Here is a 10,973-nt window from a genome sequence, read left to right as displayed (position 1 = left end):
TCAGCCTCTGCTGGTCTGGGGGAATGCCTTCCTTGTCCTGGATCTTGGCCTTGACATTCTCAATGGTGTCACTGGGCTCAACCTCCAGGGTGATGGTCTTGCCAGTGAGGGTCTTGACGAAGATCTGCATACCACCTCTCAGACGCAGGACAAGATGGAGGGTAGATTCTTTCTGGATGTTGTAGTCAGAGAGGGTGCGACCATCTTCCAGCTGCTTGCCGGCAAAGATCAGCCTCTGCTGATCTGGGGGAATGCCTTCCTTATCCTGGATTTTTGCCTTGACATTCTCAATGGTATCGCTGGGCTCAACCTCCAAGGTGATGGTCTTGCCAGTGAGGGTCTTCACAAAGATCTGCATGTTGTCAACTATGTTGAAATGAGATAAATAAAAAAACAAACAAAAAAAAAAACACAACTTAGTAATGGTGTGACATATGATTTTACAAATTCACATCAGATTTAGTCATCAATATCAAGGAACCATTGTATGACCCTCCATATAAATAAACATGTACCGATGACTATAACGATTAATGTAAATTAAGGTCAGTTCGAAGGTGGGTCGTGTCACTAAAGCTGAAAACATTACAGAAGTGTTATAATACAAATTTAAATTTAAAATGTATAGCTTGTTATTGTCGACAGCTCAGCCGCCATTCCAGTCCAAGCGCCATTTTGAGATCATATTGACCCTCCTTTTGTTCAGCTGACGTTACCCGCTAATGGACGATACTGGAAATGTTGAGTCACCGCTGTAGCTAACATTAGCTAACCACTGCTGTGTTTCGGCTTCGACGTCGACGACGTGATTCGCGTTAAAAGATAAAATAAAACAACACAGTTAAACCAGTTGATTTTACTTTAAGATTTAACGTCAATTTGAGACAGATACCACCGTTAACGCTTTTTGAACGAAGCTGTAAAACCGTTACACTTACACAAAATAGGTTACCAATAACACTCACTGTATAAATAATTCAAAGTGTAATAATAACATAGCTTGAAACAAGATAAATTTGGTACTTACTGTGCGGAAACGCTGTGTATAATCTATACTTTCCTCGCGTGCAATAGTTCTCTGTCGGATTCCGATGAACACTAACTGCAGTACAGACAAACACTGTATTATATACCGAAGTCTGCCAACGTCATCTGACAATATCCCTCCGCCTTTAAAAGTAGTCCCCACGGCTGTGAAGCACACAATTTCAACATACAGAATCATACAAAACAATACATTTAATATAATAATCATACGTTTACTCAAAACGTAAAGATTTTGTCAAAAATTGTATGATTAAGAACGATGTTTTGATATATCCTCCGTGGCGGAATAATATCTGAATACACTCCGGTTCTGGCTCTAGAATTTGCTAGAACCACCACAGCAACAGGAACCTTGCCCGAGCTTCTGATTGGATGGCGCAATTGTTTGTCTGATCAGCGATTGGTTGCTGTGTTACAGTAAGTAATATATTTGATGACTAAATTATGGGATCATAATACAGACCCATTCAAGGAATATACAAGACCTAAATAGACAAAATCTTGTATGATATGAGGTTATGACAGTGCGACCTGCTTGTTACACACACGTAGACTTTGTCCGATCTTTTTTTTCTCCTAGAAAACAAAACATCGTACCCATTGTCATAATAAGAACACATCGAGTCTATGTATTTATGTGACTGGCACTCCAGAGGGACATGTGCAAACTGGAATTCCGTTGATCTGCATGAAACGTGCCTGTTAGCAGATGGAAACGTGCTTGGTAAACGTGCCACCAGCTGTTGTGACAGCAGGGTAGAGTATTTGAGGCAAAGAGGAAGATCATACTGCTAACTGCCCTTCTTTACCCTCTTTATTTCATTTACTTGCAATCCCAATCGACATCAGGTTTCTTATTACACAGATCGTCTAAATAAAGATTACACTCATATATAGCCAGCCTGATCACCAATGTAAAAACATGTAATTTAATGGAAATTTAGCTGATACCGAGTATCTGGTGGGCACATACCATTATAGTTATGACCATAAACTGAATGGTCAGGACCTTAATACTGAAACAACAGATGTTTGAGATCTAGTGAGACCATATTTAGTCAGATATCCTGGTATATTGTAGCCTACTTTTTAGCCAACATCAAATGACCTTCCCTAGTAACTAAAAGGTGACTAGATATGTCAAAAGATATGAATATATCACTTTGGGATTGTTTGAATTTAGGTGTCTTTGCTGAAAAGAAAAAAAAATGAATTCGGCTTATCATGATGCAAATACTGTGTCCAGAGAGCAGATTGTCAGGTCATCATCAGCCCTGTGAGATATCAGCCAATGCTGAATGTGGCACTCACGCACACTTCCTTACAGGACATAATATGAGTATTTCTGCCTTTATAGGCATATTATTATCTTTATAGCTTGAGCTGAATGACTGACAGTTCAGTCAGAGTTCAGATTTTTTTGTCCACCTTCCTACTTAATCCCTTTAGTAGTAATTTATGCCAAGGTAGAACAGTGACCCATTATATTTTTATTGTCAAAGTTACAGGAAAAGTCTTGATCCTGTTTCCATGAGCATAAGTATAAATAAGCCTGGCATGACCTCAATACCCAGGTGATACTGGAAATTTTCCACATGTTAAACACTGATTTAAGATTGTATGTAGTTCATATACAGTCAGACAAGGCTTTTCATTTGGTGTAATGAGTTTTTGTGATATGGTCCTGGAGAGAAGTGACCCGACTGATAAAACATACTGAGCGTCTGATTCAGCTCAGTGGTCTTTAAAGTGGGTTGTGGGAACCAACAAGTACTGACCAGTTATTTTCTATGTTTAACTCCCACCATCATTAAAGGCATCTGTGGCACAGTAAACTAAATTAAATCAAAGAGCAAAATCCCAGATGGGGGTCTGCAGCCTGCTGGGTTTCTATTTTGGGTCATAGATATGATACAGCTAAGAGAGTTCTAATTTATGTATTTGGGTCACAGCATTCCCTTACCCAACCCTCCCAGCACCCTGTCATATGACACCCAACTCGTGATGCACCGCCCCAGGGCTTTCCATCTCAGAGCTGGGTGTCTGGCTGAACTAGTTCAATCTCTGAGGAATGTGTTTGTGCAAATGTGCTGTAGGTTGCCCTGCCCCTTCGTGGGAATTATTATGGACAATTTCAGACCGCTACAGGAAAAATAAGCTTTCAGGAAATAGGCATAGCCCAGTACTGGACACTGACACTATTAGCACATGAAATGAAAGTTTCCATGGCTAAGGACAGCAAACTTGACACTGGCTTTTCTTAGAGGTACCCAACTTTGAATTTAAATGACATACTCAATAGTCAAATCAATAGCTGTGAATGGGTCAGAGTCGTAACTAGGTGAACGGCTTTTAATGTAAATATGAGTGTTATCAGTGATGGACCTTGATCAGCGTCATTGTGTTTTCTTCAGCAGGGTGGTTGTTTTGATTTGGAACACCCAGTTCCACGTCAGCAGGTTTCACAACAGACACGTCACACCAGTTTAACCAGACCTTTATGAAAGAGCTGAGTAAATACAATCCTCTTCTTGTACTTGTTGATAGCAAAGTGACTCAAGTAAGGCTTGCCACCCAAAATACTCAAATATGAACATTTTCTTTATACCTACAGAATGGATCTTGTGAAACATACAGGCGGCTGCCACTGTGGGGCTGTTAGATTTCAAGTCTGGTGTTCCCCAGACCTCCATGTTTTCCATTGCAAGTATGGATAATTAATTCAGTGATATTGTTTCATAATTGTATGAAGAAGGAATCAAGAGAGGTTTTTATTTTAAATCTTAAATTAATTGATAGTCTCCTGCCAAAATTGTAACTCAGACCCAGAAGTCACATTTTTAACTGTAGGTGGAAAAAAATCTATTGATCCAAAAACTGTTTGTTGTTTGTTTCTCCAGCTGTAGCATTTGCACAAAGAAACAAAACCATCATTTCATTGTTCCAAAAAATAACTTCACACTCTTGCAGGTAGGAAATTATGCTTCTCAATGTAACTTTAAAATCATAAGAGCGTGAATAATGTGTTTTTTTTCTTTCCCAGGGGCTGGATAATCTGACCACATACACATTTAACACTCACGTTGCTAAACACACCTTCTGTAAAATCTGTGGAGTTCAAAGTTTCTACACTCCACGCTCCAACCCTGATGGATATGGTATGACCTCCAACTGCTGACACAAGACAGTCACACTGCTCTCATGTGTTGTAAACTTATTTCATTGCCCTTCTGTGTTTAACTCCAAACTATCCTGTCCGATCTGTAATATCATACTTTTGTGATATTTGTAAGAAAGCTGAAATGTTATGTTCACAATGGGAGTTAAATGGTCGAACAGTGACATCAGGAAAATAACAAACCAGACTTGAAACCTAACGCTTTGCATTACTGAACCGGTAAAGCCAAGTTGTCACTAAAATGCGCTGGAGACAATGGGCTGTGTCGTTCATATGCAAATCAGTCACAAGTCCTTTGTTGTTATTGTTTTCTCTCCAGGTGTTGCTCCACACTGTCTGGATCCAGGTACTGTGCGCAGTGTCACAGAGGAGAACTTCTGTGGGGAGAAGTGGGAAGAAAGCATGCAAGCTCACAAGAGCATCAGAGACATGTCTCGACATGCATCAGACACAGCTGAGAGCAACAAAACAACAACTCTGTGATATAAGAATCTATCTTTTTAATCAGTAGTGCACCAGAAATATTTTACAGTATTGTCAACAATCTGTGAAGTTATAAGATGAAATAAAGAAGCTCCACAGTCGATACAAACCCGTTTTGTTTTTATACAGTGTAATGGCTCAAAACTATAAAGACATTTCTGTAGCAAGAAGAAATTCATTATTTCAAGATTGCTGTCAGTTTTATTTATGGAAAGCTTATGTTCACTGTGAGCAAAGCAGCTCATCAGATCTGTAAACAACCTGTAAATACACTCCCGCCTCTGTATTCAAGTAGTTATGCAGCGAGACACCTAACAGTGTATCTATCAGTGCTTCAGGATGGGACAAACTTTTAATAGATCTTCAGGTTCTTTGGTCCTTGTGGGATCATTTGGAATGTGTTTACGAACATGTACCGCGAGAAGGTGATGTATAGGTAACGAAACCACAGGAGTTGAGTGCGGTGACAAAGCATGGCAGCCTGACAAGAAAAGAGAGAGAATAAGATTGTAAATTTATTTATGTATGTAGTATTAGTGTAATGAGACAGTTTAAATCCTCCTCTGTTTACTGTTGAATATCTTTTTACAAACTATATATCCACTCCAGCTTCTTCAGCACAAATACTGTATGTGCTCTTGTTACAATATGCTAAAAACATGTGTGCCCTCTAAGACTACAATGGCATGTCTTGCCAACAAACTGCCTATTCTAAGGCTTACTTTGGCTTGCCTGTAGCCCTGTGAGCCTATAATGCAGCAGAGACACGAGGACAGCAGCCAGCTGAGGGGAAGCTCCAGGAAGGCGATGTACTTCCTGAGGAGGCCAACAGTCACCAGGGAGAGCAAACAGCAGTCTGGGAGAACAGACAGAGACCCAGTTAGCTGTTAACGTTGTTAAACATTCACTGCAGCAGCAGACATTTCATTTGGCCACTCTCAGGTTTGCAAACTCAAACATTTCTTTGTGTGCAGCATTTGGCCGTAGGTGTAGCACAGGTTGTGGGTACGATTGTATGGGAGTTGAATGCGTCTGTGAGATATTGGTGTTTTTAAGAAATCATAGAAAAACTGGATAACCCACTAGAGAAACATCACATTATATTACAGAGCCAAGACTTAATATGGTGCTGAAACGTTCAATCATAACATTCATCATGCAGCAGGAGTTTGTGGAGCATGAGAAGCTTAAAGCTGTTGGTAATGAGCAGGGAGTCTTGCTGTACCGCCAGGTGAAGAGGCTTATTACAGTCACGTTGGGCCTAATTCTCCCCCACCTCTCCTTCAGGCTACAGTCAGACCGGTTCAACAGGTGAGGTGTAAAGGCCTGGTAATAAATAACCGGTGTGCATGTTTCTAAGATTGCACACTGCAGGATAAAAAGGTCAAGGTGGACCAAAGTCGTTTGGTGTGTGTGTTTGGGAACAGCCCGGTACAACAGTTTAGATCTCATATAATAAATAAATGATAAACTACAGGGGCATGTGACGCTCGTTCCTTATCAAGCCGTCTACTCAATCTTTGATGTGGGAGTGCTCTGTGTGGGCCAAACTAGCAAAGCAGTCAGCTTGTTGTAACATGCTTCCCCCTCACTGTCCTACTTTTCCTTTCACATTCTATTTAAGAAATTCCCCGTGGGCACCGGCATCAGACCTTTCAGAGCCAACTGAAACTCTAAGTTCAGCAACAGCTCGAACCACGACATCAATCTCAGTTTGAGGGCACACACCTGAAAAATAAAGGTTTGAATTGCAGCTGGTGTCTCTGCTGTGATATCCACCTGGCCCCATGCTGCCACCAGCAGACCAAAATGTGTAGAAGACGCAAGACTCATGCAACTGTTTTGAACAGAAGAGGGCGCCGTACATTAACAAAATACCCAGTCTGAGCCAGTGTTTACTTTCCAGGGTTCTCAATGTGAAAAATGCAGACTAGGGAGGTGGTGTATCTCATGTGAAGAAACCATTCCTGTCTTGTCTGATTGTGAAGCAGTTTGTGTCCTTAATTTAAAGTCATACTTAGGCTTAATAGTTAATACAATTATAAGCATGTACACACATTCTCATTGCGCTTCACATAACTGGGATTCAGTTCCTTGCTCAAGAATTTTTACTTTTACGGACAGTTTTCTAAAGAGTGATCAGTAAATCCGGCCTGTGATACTTCGGTCACAAACTTTGAAAATATAAACCTCTTGAAAGTTTCCTTTGTGTCAAACCTACCATTGGGCACTTGTCCAGTAGAAGCCAGATGGCTGTAGATGGAGAGAGAAAAAAAAAGGGTTACTCACTGAAAATGTCAAGGATGCAAATACTGTTGACAAAGAGATGATACATCTTACTGATAAAAGTTTGTGTTGGCAACTGGAGCATAAAATACCCACAGTGCCATGTTTCTACTTGCCGGTACATAAATGAAATGACAGTTTTGGCTGCAGTGATTATAAACTCAAATGGGTAAAAAGTCAATGACTGTAAGCTCACAGAGAGAACCACGCAGTGCTGCAGCCAAGCTACTGCCACATATACCGTTATGTGTGTTTCTGGTTCATGTTGTATTGAGTGTTGAGGGGCAGCAACGACATCACTCTCCCTTTTATATTACACTATATTCTAGTATAGCTTCAATGTACACTTGATTTTTAAAATGTTGACAAAAACAAACTGTTGAGATTTAGAGCACTGTGCAACTAGTACAAAGTGCCTCTGGGTTCCCGCCGAATGGGAATCATGAGACGTGAGCTGGACAGCTCACATCTTATCAACAGACGAGGCCCACAGATTGAAAGACAGCTACACAGTTTGGGGACAGCAATGTACACTTCACAGTGCAAAAAACCAACAGTCTGATGCAACTTGCCTGGTCGGCCTCTCCAAACCAGAGCTGCCCTCCCACCTCACCACTTCAGGGACAGGATTTACTGCTGCTCTCTGGGAGCAGAGCCGAGAGCCTCTGAGGACTCTGTTTGGATGACCTCTCAGCTATGTAACAAGACCAATTCTGAAAAACATGGTGTGTGTGTGTGTGTGTGTGTGTGTGTGTGTGGAAACATTTGGAGAGATGGATGTTAATGTGAGTCTAAATGTTCTGCATTTTCCTGGACAGTGTTTTATGATTGTGGAGTGGGCTGGTCTCTGTGTGTATGTGAAAGCCACACAATATCCCCTTTAAGTTGAGGGATTTAAAAAATACAGTTGTTTTTCTGATGGCAAGGCCTTAAAGTTCATTCTGTACCTGACAGCTTTATGGACGGCTGTGTGATTGGCATGGCCGCTCACTCCTCTTCCATCGAAGGTCAGCACCTAAAACAAGAAAATCTCTCATTGTGTGGGTGAAGAGCCAGAATCTGGGTATCTAAAAGTGAATTTAAATAAACTAAGGCAAAGGCAGAGGGAGAGATTTTTCTTGGGTTAGTGGAAGGGTTTCTGTGTCTGACTGCGGAGCTGCTTGGCAGCTGACAACTGATATTTAAAAAGCCTTTCTCTGTGTGCATGCTTGCACACCAGAGGAAGCAAGTGAAAAAAAAAAAAAATCAGGTCAAAGGGAAAGAAAAAATGCTTGACTAAAGACTTGGCATTTGCTATGCTCAGGCATATTCTACCATGACCATGTCTTTGCAATCAAGCACAAGTTTAAGCTCCCAACCTCCACATTATACAACTTGTAAACTCTGAATCTTTTCAATCTAGCTGGCTTGTAATGGAAAAGCAAGAGAATGGCACAGTGTCTGACGAGTGAAACATCATCCAGTTTAAAGTGAACTACTTTTCACATCTAGTTGTTTGTTATCTCTGTGCCTAATTTTCCTGTCTGCATTCATTAGAGACGATCTCTACGTGTGACTGACTGATTCTCTGAGCTACTTTCTTGTCTAGAGGCATTTTTTGCTGGTGAGCCTGACAGGATGGGAGGAGATGGTGTGTTTGTTTGTCGCCTTTGATAACAAAAAAAGATCAGCAACTAAAAAATAGCAGAACCAGCTGTACTTCTTAATCGTCTACCCCTAAAGAACTGTGTGTGTGTGTTTTTTTGCCATTGCTGCTGTACTTTCTGTGTGTCAGAGCGTTTGACTATTTTTGCCCCTGTTGAGACGGACTGGTTGAAAATGCTTTGATTCTAAATTTGCCACATTCCCATCACCTAATAGTGCAGAACTGGACTGGGCCCGATAAGAATCTCTGTGTAAACACAGAAACTGAATCCAAACTTTCTACTGCAGCAGAGGCAATTTCCCCTTGTTTTTTGGGAGGCTTGAAATACAGTGTGTGTCGGACAAAAAGAGAGATGGCGGCTGACAGGATTATTGCACAGACCACAGTGGAACTGGGATAATGAGCTAGGAAGCTGTGTTGCCAAAACATATGGTAAAAACAAAACAATGGCAGGGAAACTGTGTGCTAACATCTAACAGGAAATGACAGAGAAGCCACTGCTTTGAAAGTCAAAAATGTAAGGCAGAGCTGAGCGTACCATGTTGACGGAGTGGGCGCGGATGTGCCTCACAATTACAGAAGAGACCAAAGAGACGCTCCATTCTGCTTTGGGGTCGTCTGGAAGTTTTCTGGAGAGCAAAGAAACAGACTCTGGTTATCAACCCAATTAATTTTACCATAGTGTTTGACTGATATACAGGAGTGCATTGTGTCTGTGTTGAATTCTACACAACATACGCACTGAATGTTTCTGAGGCTGAACAGTCTACTTCCTGTCTCAAGCACCAGATTCCTGCACAGAGCAGATTCAACCCAGCGTTTGAAAATAGGCTGTTGTGGAATGCAAACATGAGGGAGTGCTGGGAAGTCTGGGGGTCAGGGGTCAGAAGGCCCTTAGCATCCTGTTCATCTGAAACTACAGCCTGGAGACAACACGGAGGATACATCAAACATCACACACTAGTAAGCTCGCAGCTTACTAAACATACAAAGTCTCAGTCTCAGTTTAAAAAATTAAAGTATTTCTTTCTATGAGTTTTCAACATCCTCCTTGAACTCAAGAGAAAGCAGCTACAAAATAAGAATAAAGGGAGAGAGGTGCTTAGAAACATACTCAGATATGAGTTGGCCAAAACAGTTCACATCATAAAGGTAGAGTCGATCTAACTTGCGCATTGGTTCTCGCTTCTCTGCTTTATGATGATGAAAAATAAACCAACAAAGGAAACTGACGACACTGCACTGCAGTTTAAAGTACTAAACTGTGGAGGTGCTGGTTTGACAAGATAAGGAGAAAGATCGATGAGGCCACGTGTTGTTGTACACTTGGCGGAGCACATGGGTGGTGTGAGTGACAGTGCGTGCTGCATGCATGTGTACGTATATCTAAGTGTATAATGTGGGTGTGTATGTGGGTGGGGGGTGGGGAGGGGTGGGTCAACAATTGTTCCCCTGCCCTTCGTCGCTAACAATGTGCCAGGACAGTTGAGCTAGTCGAGGGAAGTGATGGATTAGGCCACAAATCTATTGGCTGCCAGTGATGTGAGGGTCAGGGGTGGGTGTAGCGGGGTGGGGGGTGGAGGGTTGGCTGTGTCACATGGAGGAGGGGCAGAGGGTCAGGGGTTCAGAGATAGTCTAAAACTGTCTGTCATCGAGTGAATGCGCTGCTGTGACACTTTGATACCAGTGACCTACATATCATAAGAGCTTGAAGACGCGTGTTTTATTAAAGTTGGATGGCACTGTGAGTTATGTTATGGAAAGAAATGTTGATTAATTAATAAAATACAACGCTACTGTCCTAATTACTGTAATCTTCGGACTGAAAGTTAATGAAAACATGTAAAGGTTTGCTAAAATTTGGCTCAAGCGCATGAATATGAAGTATCTTAATATCATTCTGAATTCACAATGTGGCTTCACTGTAGCTCTATCTGTGTTTTAACAACCCATTTTTTTGAACTGATGCATTTATTCATTTATTATTTATTATTAGGCCTTACAGCTTGACAACCGTAGCTAAGCACAAGGTTGCAAGGAAGGGGGGGGGAAAGAAAAATGAACAAAAGATATAAGACACCTGACCTTTTTCAAGCAGGATGCAGGCTGAGTGTCAGCTTCACCATGGCAACAGTACAAAATGTCCTAAAGTAACCTCCCCAGCTCCCTTTTGTAGCTTTGCATGTGGATGTCTAATTGCTTGCAGGCATCTGTATGCAGTTGTTGAACTTTGGCCCAGTAAGGGGATTCTGTGTGTGTGGGTGTGTGTGTGTGAGCGAGCGAGCGAGCTTGAGAGAGGGGGGAGAGAGAGAGACAGAGAGAGGGGGGGGGGGG

General features: G+C 41.6%; 3 protein-coding genes across 8 annotated transcripts in view; 1 reads left to right on the top strand and 2 right to left on the bottom strand.

The window, feature by feature from the left end:
• The window catches only part of ubb (ubiquitin B), a 7,870-nt gene extending 6,702 nt beyond the window's left edge, over positions 1–1,168 (bottom strand). The window contains exons 1-2 of the mRNA XM_087177142.1: positions 1,028–1,168; positions 6–366 (exon numbers count right to left, since the gene is read on the bottom strand). Coding sequence (XP_087033268.1) covers positions 6–358 — 353 coding nt within the window. The 5' untranslated portion in view covers positions 359–366; positions 1,028–1,168. The remainder of the gene's footprint in view (positions 1–5; positions 367–1,027) is intronic.
• A 220-nt stretch (positions 1,169–1,388) lies between these two features.
• On the top strand, positions 1,389–4,817 carry cenpv (centromere protein V). 5 transcript variants are annotated; one of them, XM_023418402.2, is made up of 6 exons: positions 1,389–1,464; positions 3,462–3,560; positions 3,662–3,754; positions 3,948–4,017; positions 4,091–4,205; positions 4,545–4,817. In XM_023418402.2, exons 3-6 carry the CDS (start codon positions 3,663–3,665, stop codon positions 4,706–4,708), a joined length of 441 nt encoding a protein of 146 aa, XP_023274170.1. In that variant the 5' UTR covers positions 1,389–1,464; positions 3,462–3,560; position 3,662; the 3' UTR covers positions 4,709–4,817. The 5 variants fall into 5 exon arrangements, with proteins under 5 accessions (XP_023274170.1, XP_023274172.1, XP_023274171.1 ...); XM_023418404.2 differs by having other exon boundaries at positions 1,410–1,464; positions 3,465–3,560; XM_023418403.2 differs by lacking the exon at positions 1,389–1,464 and adding an exon at positions 2,750–3,313 and having other exon boundaries at positions 3,465–3,560.
• Positions 4,711–10,973, bottom strand: part of pigl (phosphatidylinositol glycan anchor biosynthesis, class L) — a 12,555-nt gene continuing 6,292 nt past the window's right edge. The window contains exons 3-8 of one of the 2 annotated variants that reach the window (XM_087177140.1): positions 9,382–9,432; positions 9,178–9,268; positions 7,942–8,009; positions 6,930–6,961; positions 5,431–5,564; positions 4,711–5,189 (exon numbers count right to left, since the gene is read on the bottom strand). In XM_087177140.1, the coding sequence (XP_087033266.1) occupies positions 5,061–5,189; positions 5,431–5,564; positions 6,930–6,961; positions 7,942–8,009; positions 9,178–9,268; positions 9,382–9,432 (505 nt within the window). In that variant the 3' untranslated portion in view covers positions 4,711–5,060. The remainder of the gene's footprint in view (positions 5,190–5,430; positions 5,565–6,929; positions 6,962–7,941; positions 8,010–9,177; positions 9,269–9,381; positions 9,433–10,973) is intronic. The other variant, XM_023418400.2, reaches the window with a different exon arrangement.

The sequence above is a fragment of the Seriola lalandi genome, unplaced genomic scaffold (genome assembly GCF_002814215.2).
Source record: "Seriola lalandi dorsalis isolate HSWRI2012SDOR001 ecotype SW California unplaced genomic scaffold, Sedor1 jcf7180002054581, whole genome shotgun sequence".
In the NCBI taxonomy this organism is placed as follows: domain Eukaryota; kingdom Metazoa; phylum Chordata; class Actinopteri; order Carangiformes; family Carangidae; genus Seriola; species Seriola lalandi.
Note: the sequence above shows the minus strand (reverse complement) of the source record. Positions and strands in the feature narration are given on the sequence as shown.

Bases quoted from the DNA above. Each gene is read 5' to 3' on its own strand.
- cenpv (XM_023418402.2), top strand. From the start codon at position 3,663: ATGGATCTTGTGAAACATACAGGCGGCTGCCACTGTGGGGCTGTTAGA. The intron at 4,018-4,090 runs GTAGGAAATTAT...TTTCTTTCCCAG, and splicing joins ATAACTTCACACTCTTGCAG to GGGCTGGATAATCTGACCAC. The intron at 4,206-4,544 runs GTATGACCTCCA...TTTTCTCTCCAG, and splicing joins CTCCAACCCTGATGGATATG to GTGTTGCTCCACACTGTCTG.